The following is a 19,765-nucleotide window of genomic DNA, read 5'->3' as shown; positions in this document are numbered from 1 at the left end:
TCAGGTCAAGTAAGGTGTTATCATAAACCATATCTAAAAAAAATATTTTGGAAGAGTGTAGAAAAAGGACTTCAAATCTAAAAAAGAAGAACCAAAAAAAATATAACTAAAGAAAAAAAAACATCAGGATTTTAAAATCTACTGCAACTCTGCATTTTTCCTTTCATGCTGTTTAAAGTGGATATAGCGGATATAAAAACTGTAAACAACCCTGTTGGTTGAAAACTTTTCAGAACTTTTTTTTTGCCTCTGTAAGCAGTACAACTCCATGAAGTTAATTTGTATGCACCTTCTAAACTAATGTTTTATTGGAGCACCTTTTAATTTTATCACAGCACTCCTCTTATTGAGGAGGAATCTGTCACAATGCGTCTAATCTTGACTCTACCATATTTACCTACTTTTCACTGTAAGAGGATTTGATTATGGTTCTTTTTCTTCCAATTAAACCGTGTGGATTTAGTTGTGTCCTTTTGGTCACTGCCGTACTGAAAGATTAAGTTCCTCCTCATCCTCAGCTTTCAAGCAGAACCATGGAGGCTTTGTGCCAACACTTCCAGCTGAAGAAAAACAGCCCCAAAGCATGACGCTACCCTTACCGTGCTGGGTCTGGTGTTCTTTTGGTGATGTGCAGTCTCAATGTTTTTTGCACCAAACGTACCTTTTTGGAATTTTGGCCAGAAATTTCTACTTTACTTTCATCAGAGCACAACCCATTCTCTCACCTGGTTTTCGGATATTCTCAATCATTCATCCAGTGTCGGATGTTTCGTTCCTCAAGTAAACCGTGCTTTGATCTTACAACCCTACCGACAGCCAAGACAGTTTCAAAATAATGGAGATTGTTTTCACATGTACCACGTAGTCAGTACTTGTCAGAAAATCCTGCAGCTCCTTTAATGTTGCTGTAGGCCTCTTGGCATCCTCCCTTTTCCTATTTTAAAATGTAATTTGGTTCTTGCTTATATCATACTTGCACTACATTTTCTATACCTTGATGAAAACCATCTTCCCTGTTTTGCGTGATATGTCTAATGCTTCTCTACCCTTTTAATCTTAAGGTAAGGCTACTTTATGCAACATCTCTGCAGACCATGGCTCTCGCTGAAGAGCACATGACAAAATCTGAGGTGAAGCCAGCTAGACATCTTCAACAACATCTTTATTTTAGGCTAATCAGAGGCGCCTACAATTATGTCAAGTGTGTATGGCAACCTATTTAGAATGAGCATAAATGTGGTGCTTTCTTTTAAAAAAATAACTGTATCTCACCCTTTTTCTCTCCCCTAAAAGATTTTAGTTTGCTTTTTATTGGGGGTAAATGTCAAAACACTACATTGTGTTCCCTAACTATAAAGAAGTATAATGTAATTATAAGAGCTATACTAACCAATGTAGCAATGTGTAAAATTATTTCAACATTAACCTGGGAGCCTTGCAACGAAATTTCGCTCAAATGTATATTGTGAACGTTGTATGACAAAGTCTGTCTAAGTCATGTATAAGTCTATTAGCCAGAATAAAAGCTATAGTTCTTTTCTTTGTTTTTGTTTTTTGGGGAACATAATCAAAATCTGCAATCTTGAGGGACAACAACAAAGAAAACCTTCATAGCTATTTCCAGCACGCGCATTGTCCCTTTTGAACTAAACATCATCATCTTTATCATAGTCAGTGCCTTGCAAAAGTATTTACGCCCATTGAACATTTGCATGTTTTGTCAACTTACAACTACAAACTTCAGTCCATTTTACTTAGACCTTATGCCATAGACCAACATAATGCAGCTCCTGGCTGTGAAGTTTAAGGGGCAAAAACACATTGTTTGCAATGTTTTCTAAGAAATAAAAATAAAAAAAGCAGAATGTGCATATTTATTCCCCCACTGTGCCAAATACATTTGCAGGACCGCCACTTGCAGCAACTACAACTGCAGGTCTTTGCCATCTGTCCCTTCCAGCTTTGCACATCAAGAGACAACACTTTTTGCATATTCTCCTTCATAAAATATAGGTCAAGCTAAGATACAGTATCTCAGTATTCAATACTGATACTTGCCATGTCAACAGATTCACCAACGTGAGCTGTGGTTTTCTGTAGCCTCCTCAAAGTCATTGCGAGCCTCTTGGCTGCCTCTCTGAATAATGCTCTCCTTGCACATCTTGTCAGTTTAGGTCGATCACCTCATCTTGAATTGGTTTAGGGTTGCACCATATTCCTTTCATTTTCAAATAATGGATTATGACGGTTCACGAGATGCTTAAAGCTCTGGGTATCATTCTGCACTAAATGTCTTCGCTGTCCCTGACCTGTCTGGTCTTCATGATACTGTTTGTGTTGTCTAGCAATGCTCTAAGACCTTCAACGGACAGCTGGATTTATACTTGGACAGAAATACACACAGACTAACTCTGTGCTTGTAAAAAATATCATAAAGTTTGAAAGTCATGTAAGATCTGTCCTCTAATTTTAAATGATGTGTTAGTCTATATTGTTTTTTTACATGTCAAGATGTAAAAACAAAAAGGTCTTCTTGAAGTTCTTTTCTATATTCTAGGATTGAAATAGTAGATATCATACTTAGATGCTTCTTGAAAACTTGTTTCATGTGTAAAAATATCCAGGTCGTCTGCATACATTGAAGCAGCACTAAGTAACATATTTACCTTAATGTATCATCTTCTAAGGCCCTTTGATGATAATTGAAGTATTTATGAGACAATTTAGGGGTCTGCCATCTCCCCCTACTGTCTCTGGGCGAAAAACCACACTTGCCACTTTCTATGCACTGGCAGTCTTGTGGCTCTGTTCTCGTTCTTGTGGTAAGACGAACAGCTTTACAGCAGCCCAATGCAAAGCCAATGGCATCAACAGCAGTGTTACCAAGTATGCTTATTATAGGTATAGTTTGTTATTTTTTTCCCTCAAGTCTATTGTCTATTTTTTGAGTTGCAGGTTGCGGTTTATTAGGCTTGTTTTTTGACCATGAAGTTGCTTATTTGGGCTACAAAATAAGCAACTATGAACAAGAGTTATAAATAGACCCGCTGTCGCTGCTGTGTTACAAACAGTGAGCCAGCCAAAACCAGAGGTGAGTAGTAACTTGTTACACTTATACTCAGATACATTTACACAAGTAACTTTTTGAGCAAAATTTAACTTTTAGTGCACTGTACTTTTTACTTTTACTTTAGTAATATTATGACTCAAGTATCGCTACTCTTACTTTAGTAAATTTCTGGCTACTCGGCCTACTGCGAGTAACTGCATGAATATAGAGCATACTTGTTTTAACCAAAAATGTGCCAGAGACAAAAACCTAGAGTTTGTATTAAAGTGAGACGTCTTATTTATACACAAGCTTTGTTATTTTAACGTTATATTCTATCTGCTGGGCTCATTGAGGCATTTGGAGGTCAAATGAACGTAGAGTAAACAGTACACATTATATTTGGGAGTACTTTGCACTGTTCTAACATACTGGATATACATTAACTGCTGTAAGTATCGCTTTCAAGTTTAATGTTGAAAAAAAATCATTTAGAAAAGTGTCTCTTTTGTCTTTAGGGTATCTTTTGTCTTTAAGATACCAGAATTTGCACATAACCTTATATTTTTGTCTGTTATGATTAGTTACTCAGTACTTGAGTAGCCTTCTTACTGAATATTTTTTACTTTCACTGGAGTATTTTCTTGGCTGGCAACTTTTAACTTTTACTTGAGTAAAGATATGTTGTAGTGCTACTCTTACTTGAGTACAACGTTTGGCTACTCTACCCACCTCTGGCCAAAACTATCCATCCACAACAGGTCCTGTAGAGGGGGCGCTGCTTACTCAGTGCTGCTCTAACATTTATGCCGGTATGTGGTAAATCATTAACATAAAGTGTAAACAAGACTGGTCTGAGAATGAAACCTTGTTGGAACCCCTCCAGACAAAAACACAGTTTCTATATTCAGGTAGTTTAAAATGTGTTGTAAGTTTTTGGGTGTTTTTTTTTTTTGGCTTTGTTTTATGTTTTTGTCTTCATAGAAAGACGCTCTTGTTGCTCAAGGTTCTCATACAGTCATAGTCCTATATGGCCCATGCGTTATCACCACCAGATCTTGTTTGGCTTTAAGTCCCATCTGTGATGGTGCGGTATTTCTTCTAACATCACAGATGCCCTTAAAGCAGAATGAAAAGAAAAACATGATGGCAGCCACACTTTCCGATGACAGAACTGCCATACGACCAGATGTCTACTGTGAGGCGGCTCTTACTCCTTGACGCTCCGTGTTTGTCACTTTTTTTGAGTGAAAGAATTGTTTGCCACCTGTTCAAACTCAGCTGAATGCCAAGTGAGAGCGGTGGCAGCAGTAGGTTGTTCATGCTTCAGAATTCTGGCAAAACAACAGCCAATTATTGACTCATAATGTTTAACCCTCAGTACATTTGCAAATATTTCCATGAAACCCCTCACCGAAATGTTCCGCTAAGATATATTTAGAATATGCAACAGCTGTATTGTTTAACAAACTGTTTTGCGGTCTAATTAAAAAAAAAAAAAAATTACGATTATGCAGTTAGCCGTTTAAATAAGAGTGCAATACACGAGGGTATGCAAATTAGGATGAGTTCAAGATGCAAAACGAGCAACTGCTAAACGTTGTGAGAAGAAATGTGTCAAAGAGACATGATGGAAGAAATGAGTGCAACAGTGAGCGCTGAAGTAGCACAAGAAGCAGGTTCAGTTGTGTTTGTGGTTTCTAAGCGTGCAAAGGCGTCTCACTCTTTTTATCACATGTGCAAGTGGTTTCAACCACAGAAGCATGTAGCATCTATGTAGAAGGGAACCGTGACATAAGTCTAAATTTTTCAGCCGTGGAGCTATAACTGGGCCACTAATTAGAAGAAATTACAAAACAAGGAGGATTTGTCCCATGGATCACAATAAGCTGTTCACTCAATAGAGCTCTGCTTTATGGGAGAGAGGCCAGAAAAAAAGCCATTACTAAGTGTTAAAAAAAGGAGGCATGTTTTGAGTTTGTCAAAAGGCATATGGGTAACTCTCAAAACGTATAGAGGAAAGGGCTCTGGTCAGATGAGATTAAAATTTAACTCCTGGGCCACCAAAGAAAATGTCATGCCCGGCCAAAACCCAACATATCCCATCACCTCAAGAACATCCTCCCCACAGTGAAACATGGTAGTGGCAGGATCATGCAGTGGCGATGTATTTCAGCAGCAGGGACTGATAAACTGGTCAGAGTCAAGTGACAGATGGGTGGTGCTAAATACAGGGATGTTATTGAGCAAAACCAATCAGTCTGCCTGTGAACTGAGACTGGGATGGAAGTTCACATTCCAGCAGGACAATGATCCGAAGCATACTGCTAAAGCAACACTCAATGGGTTAAAGGGGAAACAATAAAATGTGTTGGCCTAGTGAAAGTCCAAACCTCAAACCAGTCGAGTACCTGTGGTCAGACCCGAGCACTTCAGTACCTTCTCTGAACAACAATGTGAATATTGGAGCTGATAGAGTCTAATGCAGTGGAGACGGTCATTATGTATTTAAAATGTTGACTTCAAGACTGCAAATACACTATTAGATCACTAAACAAGCAGGTAAAAATTCACGTAGAGAAAAAATGCATATATATATATATATATATATATATATATATATATATATATATATATATATATATATATATATATATATATATAATACATATATATATGTATATATATGTATATATACATATGTATACACATATATATACACACACACTCACTCTTACACACACACAATTTAGGATACTTTTGGGTCTCAGGCAGACATTGGATCAAATGGCTTCAGACTTCTGATTAAAGAGCTTCAGACTAAAAAGTCATAGGAAAATAAACAACATATCTTTTAAAGACTTGGAAAAATTACTTATGAACACACATCCTCATGCATTGATCCCCTTTTCCTTGACACCACTAAATATAATCCAGGGCAACCAAATGATTTCAGAAGTCACCTAATTACTAAATGCAGTCCATCTCGGTGTGAGTTAATAGTACACTATAGTATAACAGGATGATGAAGACCAAGGAACCCACCACACAGGTCGTGGATAAAGTTGTGGATACATTTAAAATACTAATAACTAATTGTCAAGCTTTGAATATTTCACAAAGCAGCCTTTAATCTATTACCCAAAAATGGTGCAACTGCAATCTTAACAAGACATGGCCGTCCACCTAAACTGGCAGGGCGGGGCAAAGAGGCGACGAATTAAAGAGGTAGTCAAGGGGTCCGTGTCAGACTGAAGGAGCTGCTGAGATTCACAGCTGAGGTGTAGATGACAGGATATAACTATATTTGTGCTTTGCACAAATGTGGGCAGTGTGGAAGACTGGCAACATTTTTGAATTGTTGAAAGAAACCCAAACAAATTCCTCGCTGCAGTTTGACACAAGCCCTTCAGAAGAAACTGCAAACGTGTGAAAGACGATGCTCTGGTCAGACAAGACTTATTTTTGACCTGCCTATGTGAGGCAGAGAACTGTCATTCTGACAGACCATGGCCACGGTGAAAGTAGTTATGGGAGCATCATACTGTGGGTATGCCTTTCTTCAGGTCGGAGAGGAAAGCTGGCCAGAGTTGACAGGATGGTGGATAAGTCCAGATACAGGGTGATCCTGGGTTAGAGGCTGCAAAAGACTGGAGTGGAGGTCCACTTTCCAGTAAGACAAGGACCCTAAACACACCACCATAGCTATAGAGACAATGTTGTTCATAGAGCCTCTTCATTCAGTCTGAACAAGCTAGATTTTTGGGTCAACACAATGAGAAACACCTTGCTTTAAGTCATGGGACTGAAAACAAATATACATTACACACAACTTCCCAATCAAGTAAATCTGCCATATAAATAAAACGCATTGAACTATGCGGTTGTTACGTGATGAAATGTAAAGAGTACAAGGAGCAGAAAACCTGAATGCACATTTAAATAACTTACTCAAAAATGAACCCCTGATTCATAAAAAAAATAGACCAATGGAGATCGCTCTGCTTTCCCGAAGCATGGTTCTATCAAAGTGAAAACAAAATCACACCTTGCATGATTTTATGCGTTCATTATTCCAGACCTGCTACAGGCCTTTAGTACAGGAAGCTTTACTTACCAAACCTCTTGCGGGTCCACCAGTGTGGCTCTTTGAAAGTAGTGAACTTTACATCAGGGTGCAACCTGAGTCTGTCATACAGGTCTGTCGTGCCACACTTTGGTTGGCCAATAATGTAGAAATAAGGCAGGCACCGCATTCGGTAGAGTTTCCTGTTGCGACGTAACAGATGGTGATGGAAAGCGCTCCTCAGGTGTTGAAAAACTGTCCGGAAGCGCCGCGAATAGCGTCCATACAAATTCGTCTTGTACGGATCTGTGGTAATATTCCCAGTGAACTCCTTATACCAGCAGGGGTTCTTGATGCCGGGCAGGAATTTCCGTGGGATCACAGAAAACATCTGAAAAGGCAAGAGGAAAAAAATACATTATGCTGTTCCGCCATCTGACGTTGAAAACCATTTCAGACAAGCTTTCTGTTGTGTTTAGCGTTAGAAAACGTTTTCAACAAAATTAAAAGAAGAGGTTTGTTTAGTATTTTTTTAGTATGCCGGATGGTGTCTAGTGTTACTTCACAATAACGCAGCTACTGGAGGCGCAGAGCTTTGGAGATGCTTTTACTGTCCTGGATTCACATCCATAGTCTATACCCACTTAAAGTTTGTAGGGAAGATCAGAAAGAAAAACAAATAAATAAAAAATTCAAACAATTTTCAAACTTTGCTGACAACAAGTGCTGAAGTTACTCAGTGCAGAAGAATCAGTCAGACTTTTATATCATAAGTTAGGAAACACACAGCCTGTCAACGATCCTAGAAATGACACTAGATTTTCTACTGAGGCTTGTCAGCTTTATTTAGGCTACTACAACAGATTGCCATGCCAATCAAACAAGGGAAAAATGATCATATTATGGCAAGTTTTTATTTTATCTTTAAGCTTTTATCCTAGCTCCATCTGTCATGTAACAATCTAAACCAACAAAGCAGAAATGGCTATGTTGTATGATCAGTTCTTGAAGATAACTCAGGATAGGGAAGAATATCAGCAACTCAGAGTTTTAAGGTGATAAGGTTAAAATATGTAATGCGTGATTTATTTATTTATTTTTCATGGCAAACCCTTAAGAACAACTAAACCTCTAAGCTGACTTGTGTTCCTACCTTTATTTCCTCGAGTAATTTATTTTTTTTTTTTTTTTTGGCTGTCTAACATGACATAGCTCGTCAGTTTTTCCAAGTCCTTCTGATTGGTTGATCCATCCCTTGAGATGATGCTTCAACCAAAAGTTCTTCTTTCACATCCGAGTTTGGAGACTCGAGGAGATTTGCTTAACGTAGAGAGGACCGATCAAACTTGCACGATCCGGTTGAGTTCAGCCTGTTCTTGTTTGCATTGTAAGCCACGCTGTAAATGCCTAGTTCTGTGTAAAATTCCTGCTGGAATTTCCTCAATCGTGTAAACTTATGTTGATAAGCTTTTCCCCTTCATATCAGCAACAGCTTTTTATAACGGACAAGCCTCCAGACATCCGAAGGCCAGTGGCAAAAGAGAGACCAGCACTGTCTGACAGTCTCAAAGTGAAAGAACCACTGAGAAGCTGAGCTAAGATGGGAACTAAGGAGGGAACTACAGTACATGAGCTGGTTCCGTTAAGTAGTGGTAGTTCTTGTGCTGACAGGTTGCAGGTTTGGCGTTTATTCATTACCCCCTTAAATTGTAGGTAGATATTAACTTAAAGAACGGCCATAAAACCCAGGAAGAATTTTTTTCTGATCAGAACAGTACACAAACAGTAACAAATGTTTATTTTCCTGAAGATCCCCATTAACCTAGAAAGAGCCTGCAAGTCATCAAGTCTTTCTACCAGAAATGATGTGAAACCCATTTGGATTTCTTTCCCCGATATCTTTCCTTTTATTTTCTGATCCTAATGTAGATTTCATTATCTGCTGAAGTAAAGATGAAACATTATTAAGCTCAAAAGCTTTCTACAGTTGTTGGGTTTTATTTGGTGTGTTTTGTTGCTCAAAAACATCAGTGAATGGTGTTATTAGGACTTACTCAGCAGCCTCTGAGATGCGGCTACTTTAAGGACAATTAATGATGAAACCATCCACTGATGGGATTATTGATCCTCTGACACCGTACTCTCTTATTCCTCAAACTTTTCAACAAGAAATGTGCTTTGTAGCAAATAGCCTCAGCACAATCCAATAACATTAAAATAAACAATTAATCGTGCGCTAAAATACTGTGGGACCTCGTGAGATTGGACACCAACGCAATTAGTTTGGTGAGATGTCAAGTTCATGAGTTTACTTTTTTTTTTTAAATTGAGTTGGACACTGTTCCAGTGTAGCTTCTCTACAGATCCTGGATAATCATTACCAATTTTACAAGGCTATTACGGTCAGTCAGTCCTTATGTATCCCCGAAATAAGATGGACTTTTTTAGCCAATATTTCTTCTACAGGTTTATTCCACATAATTTTTTTTATGTTATGTCTAAAATGATACCATAATAACAACAACATGTTTTCAACCACATTTAATTATGGAGATACATTTTAATGATGGCCTGTTACCACCTTTTGCTTTTTGAGGGGTGCTGTAACCTGAGAGAATACTGTCACCTAACCTATCTATCTATCTATCTATCTATCTATCTATCTATCTATCTATCTATCTATCTATCTATCTATCTATCTATCTATCTATCTATCTATCTATCTATCTATCTATCTATCTATCTATCTATCTATCTATCTATCTATCTATCTATCTATCTATCTATCTATCTATCTATTTATCTATCTATCTATCTCAACTAGTGTGTACCATGACTATTTCAGTACTGGAGGCATCATTCTCCATGTCATGTTTAGATCATGCTAGGGCAGGATTGTTGGTCAAATTGTCAAATTAAAGCAATAAAATCAATGCGGACATATTATCAGATCAAAAATACTGTATTCAGTAAATGTTTGTGCTTTTACTCACATGTGGATCGCTTCTCATCAGTGCTTTAAGCTCGGGAAGCCGCCGGCTGCTGGGAAACTCCAACTTGGACTTGATGGATTTCACCACCAGCTTGATATGTGCGTAGTCCTTCACTGAAGAAAGGTTGAAGGCAAAGGGTCCGGGGCTGACCAAGCTGTTGAGGTGGTACGGGGACGGCGTGAGGAGGAGTCCCTTCTTGTCCCCCGTCAAAACGTACGACGCCATGATGAGGAACATGACGGCCAGGCCGAACAGGAAGCCGTACAGGCGGATCTTGCATCCCGCAGCGCTCGAGCGTTTCGTCGGGTCGCGTTTCACTTCCAGAATCGCGAACAAGTTCATGGGCGTGTCGTCCACCTGCAAGAGGAGCGGCCTCTTGTGGTAATCGTCCACAGTGGAGCCGAGCAGGCTGTACTTGTAATCCATTTGTGTCATGGTGTCCAGAGCGACTATGCCCAGTGTTAGAGCTCAAAGACATAAGCAGGGGCCACTCAGGTGGCAAAGCTTGGCGTGCAGAAATGTCCATAAACTGATGTCCATGATGGTTGGTGGTGAACCGCCCACCTCATCTACGGACACCTGCAAAATAAAAGCAGCAGAAAGTCAACTGGGATAAGAAACCAAATGTTATCGTAGCAAAAAATACTACATTCAGGACAAGGAATAGAATTATAACTACCGGTACTCTTAATTTGCCTTAATCCTGGTTGAATGCTCAATATTTTCTCAGTGTTCAGTAGAAATTATGAGATGCAGGTTTAAATGAACAATTGCCTCCCTCTTAAACTCCTTATTGGAATCGCACGGCACAGCCTCGCTGCTCTACCCACCCATCCTCTCTGTGTATCAAAGGCACAATGTGGTGGCAGTGATAAGGACACACTCCTTGGGAATGTATTCAGTCTGTGAACTACAAGGCTACATGTTGGACTCTCACGGGGATGGGACAGAAGTATCAGAGATATGCAGCCTGACCTGCTGGAGGGATTTATATTATCAAAAAATGGTTTCTTCTCTATGAACTCACATGGAAGAAGAGTCACCTACAGATTAAAAAAAAAGGAGGGCCAGAGTTGAAAGGATAAAAAAAAAATTGAACGATTTGACGACAATGCTCCTGCAGTAGCACACGTCCATTTATCCTCTAGGCTCGCTCTTTGTTTCTGTAGCTCAGCTAACGTGACTGGGTGTAAATAGAATACAGCATGATGATAAAAGCCCACAGAGATGAAGTCTAGCACGCTTCTCAAAAGATAAAACAGGCCTGGAGCCTCTGACAGTGTTTCACCCGCTCGCACTTGCAACCGCACGGATACCGCCACGTTGCTGATGTACGATACACCTGCAGCCTACTCCTGCCCGCTCATATCATCACTCGCGAGCAGAGTGGAAGTGAGTCATCAATCCTTCTCACAGCTGCTGATGTTGTCTGCTGCCCCCCCAGCACCGCCCAGCTCTCCCACCTTTAGCAGAAATGTGTGTCGCTCGTGACAAGAACAGAACCGGAGATTTTTCAACCTATGTCATTTACCCCCAGCTGAGCTGGCGGCTCCACCCTACAGAGGCACTCCCACTGGGAGAGAGGTGCAGACATACAAGCCATTCTCTGTAAAAAGTGATGCTCTAACACCTGCATCATCATCTAATGACTCCCAAACTGTAATCTTTGGATGTGCAAAGTCTTGGAAACTATTGAAACATGTAAACTGTCTGAAAAAAAAAATTGATATTTGTTTAAATGTAAATTCTAAGCACTGAACATAGTGGTGGGCGACACAAGGAGATCAGGTCATGAACGACAAGCGCAAGCAGGCAATCTATCCCAGCAGAGACGTCATCATTGTGGGTTATAATGACCCTTCTATAAATTGCTTCTCTATGCTCATGCTCAGACGCATCTGTTTTCTTTCCTCTGTTTTCTACACCGGGGTAAACTTGTTCTAATGTAGTAGGGATCAACTGGTTGCTGGTTTCTAAAGATGGGACCCCTCCAATATCAGTATGAGCTCCTCAGCTCAGTATGAAGTGACAACATTAATGCTGAAATAGCTTTCAGGACAGCATAATATCAGCATTCGCAGACTAATTCAGATATAGGAATCGGGTCAGAACCCAAGAAAGCAGGAAAGGTTTAATAGTACAGATTATTTAGCACAGTGTAAACACACGTATTGCATATTAAAGATGTGCAGTTTCCCCCCCGCAGGAAAACATTATCCAACAAAGGCTCCAAAATAGTGAACACCTGCTGCCAAAATGAAAGGTATCAAACAAACCTTGAAATAGCTCCTATAAGGCTGAATCTTCAACAAGTTATTTTTTAATCCCTTTCAATCTCCAGCGGTGCACATGTTTGATCAGTCAATGTGGAAACTGCTCAATTTGAAGCTGCAGAAATATTTGATTTCTCATCAAAAGTGATTGTAAATTGCATTGAAGACGTGGCCAAGCATTAACTTGCAATGAGTAGGAAATTAGGGACAGGCAGCGGATTTACGTCTTTTTCTAATAGTCTTCACAGTATGATTTTAAACAATGATACAATGTCAACTCCACTCTGAAGCTAGGGAGTAGAAACAATAGAGAAACTTCAAAATGTCCACAAAACTAGAAATTTTAAAGCTGCTATGACTATAGCTCTTAGTAAGCCTCTTAGAAAGCTTTTCCTAAAAGCTTTCTAAGAGGAAAGGAACACAGGCTAATGAAGGTAAAATGCAGAAAGAGTGTAAGGCAAGTTAAAAATAAACCAGAACGATGGAGGGAGGATGGATAGAATGGAAAAAAAGGGGGCAACTGTGTCATTGATGAGAGAATGTTATTCTCAAGGGAAGTCACATCTAAATCCATCAGTCTGCTAACTGTGGCGGCAGGCCACTGGCAGGTTGACAGATTTGCCATATTCATAAAGAAAATATGTTGCAACCGTCTGTCAAACCTGATGAAATAGCTTCACTCGTACACAACCGTGCCTAGGAGGCTGCAAACAAAAAGAACAAGAGGTTGGACCTGTGACCTTTCAAGCTGACAAATCTTCTGACCTCCTAGGGCACAAATTTAAAGCTGTACATTTTATAAACAAAAAAAAAAAAATTCTGGTCTAAGAATGGCCATGAGTGCTGCTGTTAAACAATCCATATATTTGCAAATTGCTGAATTTTATCAGTATACAATTGTTTTATTTTTCTTTTACAAGTGGTTGATGCATTATTATGGAGGACCAGGACAGTCACTGAGAAAGAAATACAACCGTTTGAAATTCAACATTTAAATCATACAATTAGAAATCCGATTTCAAAACTGTTCATCAATTGCACATTTTAAACCGATTTATTAAAGAGGAATAATAAATTGTATTTATTTGACCATTGTTTAATAATGCAATTTCAAAATGTATTTTTAATTCCTATTTCTAAATGGAGATTTCAAAACCACAATTCATAAATCCGATTATAAATACCTTTCCCGATCAAACATTTAAAAAGGTAATTCCTTTTTCTGTTTCCATTTCCTATTTCACCTTGAATTTTCAAATCCTTTTTTTGCAAACGCATTTTCCATTTAGCCGTTGGGTCTTCTGGTCCCTGAGCACACTGAAAACCAAGTTAAACCAATCATAGTTGCTCCTCGCATGTGACCAGCTTAGACAGCCACACTACTTCCACATTATACATTACAGACAAAAAAAAAGTGTAAAACTGTATTTGTGTTGTAAAAAAATGGTTTTCAGTGTGATATGACGGAGGATGTTGATAGCAATTTGCTTTCACCCTCAAACAGCAAAATCTTCCCGTGCATCAATTTAGATTTAAATCTGCGTTTGGGTGAGCTTACTGTGTTTTTAACATAATGCAAAACCTAACTGCGAATATTTGTCACAATCTAAAAGTTACATAAAAAGTAACAGTTGGAACATAGTGAGGTTTCATTGCAGCCCTTTGTGTCTAAATAAAATTCCAAATCTGCTAAAACCATAGGCTCATTACTAATAAGTGTTAAAGGGTTGATTAGCAGAATTGGAGTTTTTAAAAACTTATATAAGAATGTAGTTAGAAAAGAAAGAAATCTTATTTATGAGCTTTGTAAGTTTAAGACAGTGTCCTGACTTTTTTTTAAAAAAAGCACATTAAAACAACAGATTGCATGAATCGATAAAGATTGCAATTAACTTCAAATACAGAGACATCAGCGCTAATGGCCTGTGTCCTGTGCTGATGGCTGCCTCACTCTTCTCTAACTTGCCCAATTCCTCCCAAGGATAAAAAAAACAACAACCACTTTTTCAAACCGCCACTTACTACAAATTGCTTCGTATTTGCCCCCATTCTCTTTTCCCTGACAATTATTTTCTTTGTGTGTTGTTGTCAATTCAAGATGTTTGCGCGAAGAGCTGCAGCGCGGACCAAACAAAATATCTTTTTTGTACCTTCTGACAAATCCAAATCAATTTTTAACAACCATTAAGTCACCTGCTGAAGCAAATCAAATTTCAGACCGGCTCTATTACAGCTATTGTCATGCTGTGAAAATCAAATGCACTCGGCTATTGATTGTGTGGACTGAAACGGGAATAAACATAGATTTAGACTGAGATATGTACGTAATGCTCTGTTTTTCTCAGTATGTCCAGGGGCTGTCTATTACAAATGTTCTCAGACAGTTCTAAATGACAAGAGCTCCCCACAAGTCTTTAATTTCTCAAATCACAGCAAGGAACTGTCATTTCACCTGGGGAGGAAGTGTGTGTGTGCTGTAGAGCATGCTATGGCCAGTTGATTCAAAGAAATGGGCAGGCTCTTTCTCAGGTTGCCGCCAACTCAATTCAGTTAAATTCATTTTAATTCCTATATCTCCAGCTCAGAATAAATGTCATCTCGAGGCACTTTACAAAAAAAAAAAAACAGGTACAGTTAGGATTCAAGAATAAGCGATGCAAACTGGTCCAAAGTCCATGCTATGCCATTCATTCCAGTATAATCAGTTCATAAAGTCAGACTCGGATTCGATGAAGTATCGGTACAAAACCCAGCGGATTTCATCGAGTCATTGAATTTGCAGCTGTTGTAATCCTGCCATGGGTTTCATGGGTAACCATCTGCCTGGAATAAGTTTGAATTGAGAGGCGAGAGGAGAGCGACACAGGAATAAAAAAAATAAAACACGCAAAGGTAATGTTCAAGGATTACTCTCAATGTGAAAGCAACTAGTACAGAGACTTAATTTCACCTCTGAACCCGGAGTGCCTTCCATGCACAAGAAAAAGTGAGTACACATAGTTAATTGCATCTTAATAAAGGCACTAAGCCTGGAAAACTATCGATGGAAAATGAAAAACAAAGACAGTAACCGTAGTTAATGGAGACGCTGGCAAAGGCTCTGTCCTAGAAATGCATACAAGTAACCACAGAGGCACTGAACCAGGAGCATTTCATGGGAGGGAAAAAAATAAGCAAAATAAAGCAAGTACACAGTTAGTCATATCAGGAAAAATCAGGAAAGATGCTCAGCTAAACACGTGCTTTAAACCAGCAGTACTTTCTGTGAGAAATAAGAACATTGTGAGTACACAACGTTGCTCTAATATTACAGAAAATTATATCCCCTTGAGGTTTTCCCATTTTCAGAAGAAATAACAAGTTGCTGCTTTTTTTTTTTGCAATCTACCGCAGTCTGTAAAAGTGTGGGTTTCCTCATGTGGACCAAAGGCAGGAGGTCTTTTTAAACGTCTTTAGTAGTCAGTGTTGTATACATTGCACCGTAACTTGAACCCCGCTCATCTGGTAGAGCTACAGGTGTTGCATGAGGGTATTTTAGTTTTGATACGTCCTTAAGGGAACACTGAAATAACATTATTTTGTTCATTATATTGTGTATTTTTTTTTTTTGTTTGACTACATATTTTAATGGTTTAAAACATCCTGCGTAGTTATTTTTGATCAGGCGCAGAAACAGGAACAGAAACAGTTACGCCCTATGTCATCGATGGCAAAGTTCAGTAAAGTGGCTGCAATTGTGAGTGTTTTCATCCTCACATGCTCCAGGGAGAACAAATCAAGAAAACAGATATGCAGGGTGGGGCAAATAAAGCTGAATACGAGCGTGTTGATAAGCTAAAGCGAGTCTGATCTCTGTCATCACAGACAAAGTTAATGTTTTTTAAACACAACTGGATCACAACACACTCTTATCCTTTAGTAAATCAGATATATGAAAGATGGGGGAGGATAAAAGAGTTCTGCATTTGGAGTGGCAGTAGTAGAAAAAGAGATATAACTTAAGATCTGTATTCAAGGGGCACATGGACATAAAACTATAGGAGAAAAGTCTGGGGGGGGGGGCAGAAAAGGAGAAAAAAAAACTTTAGACATTTTGTGAAAAATAGTAAATCCACGGAGTCCCTCGGGACAGCTGTCTTGAAGAACTGTCAAACACTTCTCCAAAAGGTTTCATCTATCCGTTGGTATTCAGGGGATTATCTTGTCTACCAAACAAGCCACTGGGGACCAATTACAGGTGCTCCAAAGAAAACAAGCAAAACCTGAAGGATAGAGGCTGGAGATAATGACTCAGGAGCTGAGCGTCTGTAATCGGATTCATTCACCACTCCTTTTTCCGACGAAACAGCAGACAGAGAAACTTCACGGAAATTGTGCGCGAGCTTTTAGTGTCGGTTCCCTTTCGGACTGTCGTGACCTCGTTAACGTTTTCACCAGAAAGGAAGTTGAGTAGCTGCTGGTTATCGTCCACCAAAAACACAGAAAGCACTGTCGGGGCAAGAATGCGGCAGAACGCTGTCTGAACGACGAGGAACAAAAAGGGGGGTTGGGGTTGGAGTGTTGCTGCTGTGTCCGCAGGAAAAGAAATGCTTTTCCACAAGGCTGCTTCCAGTAATTAAAGTTCAGCTAAAGGCCAGCACTAGGAAGGCACAGCCATGAAGCTTGGCTTATATTCATGATTGGTTAAACAGAGCTGCAGATGAACATTTAGAAAATAACAACACTACATTCATGTCACACCAGTCGATTTTTGTTTTTGACACATTAATCCAGGGATAAAAAAAAAACGTGTCTTGTTTAAATCATAAGCAACTCCCTATTGATATGTTCGGTTAAACCAGTCTGTGTAATTTGATTGAATTTGCCTTGATATGACATGTATCATCAGTTGGCGCTATATAAAAAAAACTGAATTGAATTTAATTAATTACCAGTGTTAATTTTTCCCACTCATTATATTTGAGTTATGAAATCAGTCAAACTTTGATATAAAGGGTTTAAAGAGTTTTTTGGTCACCTTCATAGCAATTTTGGTTAAACTAAGAACAAACAAAAAGGTTACCAACATGGAAGGGCAAACTGAAGGATCGTTTTTGTAATGGCTACCTAACAATGGAGTCAAATTTGGTACTGGGTCTGGTTTTCTCATGATATCACACCACAATCAGAAGTTTTTACGTATTTTTGCTAGGATTGGATGTAATACTTTGTGGAACCACTTTTCACTAGAATTACAGCTACAAATTGTTTGGGGTATGTCTCTTCCAGCTACATCTAGGGACTAAACCCCCCTCTCCAATGTCCTCTTTGCTAAATACCTTACGCTCAGTCAGACCAAAACCAGAGCATCTGTGAAAAGTAATTTTCAAGTCCTGGCACAGAGGCTAAGTTAGATTTACGTCCGGCCTTTTACTGGATCATTCACACCTAAGAATATGCATTGATCCAAACCATTCCAATGTAAGTCTGGTTAAATATTTAGGGTTGTTGTCTTATGCAGGCTGTAAATGGATCCTTTTGAAGCCTGATTAGCTTTCCATTTCCTGCTGAAGAAAAACATCCCCCGCTGCACGATGCTACATCCACCGTTTCGCTGTGGAAATGACTTGTTCAGGGCACAAGCAGGACAAATCGTATAATTTGTGGTCTAACAACTTCATTCTCATGTCCACAGATTCTTCCACATGAAGCGAGGATCTTTGCAGCTCCTGTTGTGTGCAATGTTTTTAGGCCCTGCTAGCCCAAACCCTTTATGGGTTCACACATTTGGATTAATTTTCAGTCCAATTCCCAGAATTTCTTGTTTATTTGTTTGTTTGTTAAGCTAGTCTGACCTCTGAATGTACAGTCATGTTTAATATTATAATTTTAATTGGAAGGTTGGAAGATTTATTTGAACTCAATTCACTGAGTGAAATCTAATATTCATTTACATATATATCTATATATATATCATATGTATCTATATCATATACCTCTCTCTATCTATCTATCTATCTATCTATCTATCTATCTATCTATCTATCTATCTATCTATCTATCTATCTATCTATCTATCTATCTATCTATCTATCTATCTGTCTGTCTGTCTATCTATCTATCTATCTATCCATCTATCTGTATACAAAGATTGATGCTCTCGATTCTAAATGTTTGGGATACTACTTGAATCAGTTAATGATGGGGAGAAATTGAAAGTGTAATTACAGATGCCATGATCGTAATATCACATCTACTTTAGGAACGTATGCTTTGGAGGTACTCTTCTAGTTCTTAATTTTCTGTTGCATTCAAACAATCTATAATTTTTCCCCCCTCTTTCGTGGGTTATATGCTTTGGGAAAAATAAAAATTGAAATCAGTTTAAATTGGAATCAACCGTTCAGACCTCAAAGAAAACTGAAACCTGGCAATGGCCTAAGAAAGCCCTGATCGGTGCATCTCCAGTTATGACCATTAGCCGAGGAACGTTCATTAAACAATAGGGAAAGACATCACTGCAGTGCATAAACGAAGCAACAACCACAAGCCAGCAAAGCATGAAATTAATGCCTGCAATAACTGGGAAGGAAAACAGAGCTTCTGAAAAGGAGATTGCGTTTGACTATATGCGCACAAGACAGCACAGAGAGACCAGTGTTTATAGTGACAAGGTGCTGTCACTATAAACTGCTTTTACACCACGCGGTCTCTCACGGTCTCCAAGATTAATTAAATTACGCATCTCACAACTATATAACGAAAATAAGATAAAATCAATAAAAATACATTGTGTGTAACAAGTCAGATTAATTTAAAGAAAGTCAAACATTCAAACTTTATATCACACTGTTTGCTGAAAGATATAACAATATAATGCCCAGAAAGTAACAAAGGAGACCAGAAAAAAACCCATACCCTTGGAGACGAGAAGCTCTGCCCTCAGCTCAACCAAAAGATACGGGGTCAAAATGTAACACAGACTCTCGGTTGCCTCACTGCAGAGGAGGGCGGTGAGAAAGGTGGCCTATGCTCCTCAATTCATTATCGCCGCTGAGCCGAGTTCCCAAGTTCAGCACTTTTCTCCATCTAGTGTTTTATTCATCGTCTTAATTTCCCTGGCAGGTCGCCCCCTAAGGTGGATAAGTGCTTATAATGGTGTCATTAAAAAGTGTGAAAAAAAACAATGGCAGCCGTTTAAATTATTGATTTTGGTAATAGCAGCCTAACATGGAACACCTTGTGCACTATAAGAATTGAACAATAAGGGAAGAAACGCACTGATTTGCATCTTAAAGCCGTTTCCAGTTGTTTGTGAACTGTGAGCTGCCACAACTGACATCCTGATTTGTCGTCATGAGCTATGATATAAGACATTGAAACTGCACAAAAAAGTCTGTCCCTA

General features: G+C 38.9%; 1 protein-coding gene across 2 annotated transcripts in view; it reads right to left on the bottom strand.

The window, feature by feature from the left end:
* The window catches only part of LOC105926482 (carbohydrate sulfotransferase 15), a 57,138-nt gene that overhangs the window by 17,896 nt on the left and 19,477 nt on the right, over window positions 1-19,765 (bottom strand). For both annotated transcript variants that reach the window (XM_012862847.3, XM_012862846.3), the window contains 2 exons: window positions 10,109-10,687; window positions 7,167-7,506 (listed from right to left, as the gene is read on the bottom strand). In XM_012862847.3, the coding sequence (XP_012718301.1) occupies window positions 7,167-7,506; window positions 10,109-10,543 (775 nt within the window). In that variant the 5' untranslated portion in view covers window positions 10,544-10,687. The remainder of the gene's footprint in view (window positions 1-7,166; window positions 7,507-10,108; window positions 10,688-19,765) is intronic.

Source organism: Fundulus heteroclitus, chromosome 10 (assembly GCF_011125445.2).
Source record: "Fundulus heteroclitus isolate FHET01 chromosome 10, MU-UCD_Fhet_4.1, whole genome shotgun sequence".
In the NCBI taxonomy this organism is placed as follows: Eukaryota; Metazoa; Chordata; class Actinopteri; order Cyprinodontiformes; family Fundulidae; genus Fundulus; species Fundulus heteroclitus.
Note: the sequence above shows the minus strand (reverse complement) of the source record. Positions and strands in the feature narration are given on the sequence as shown.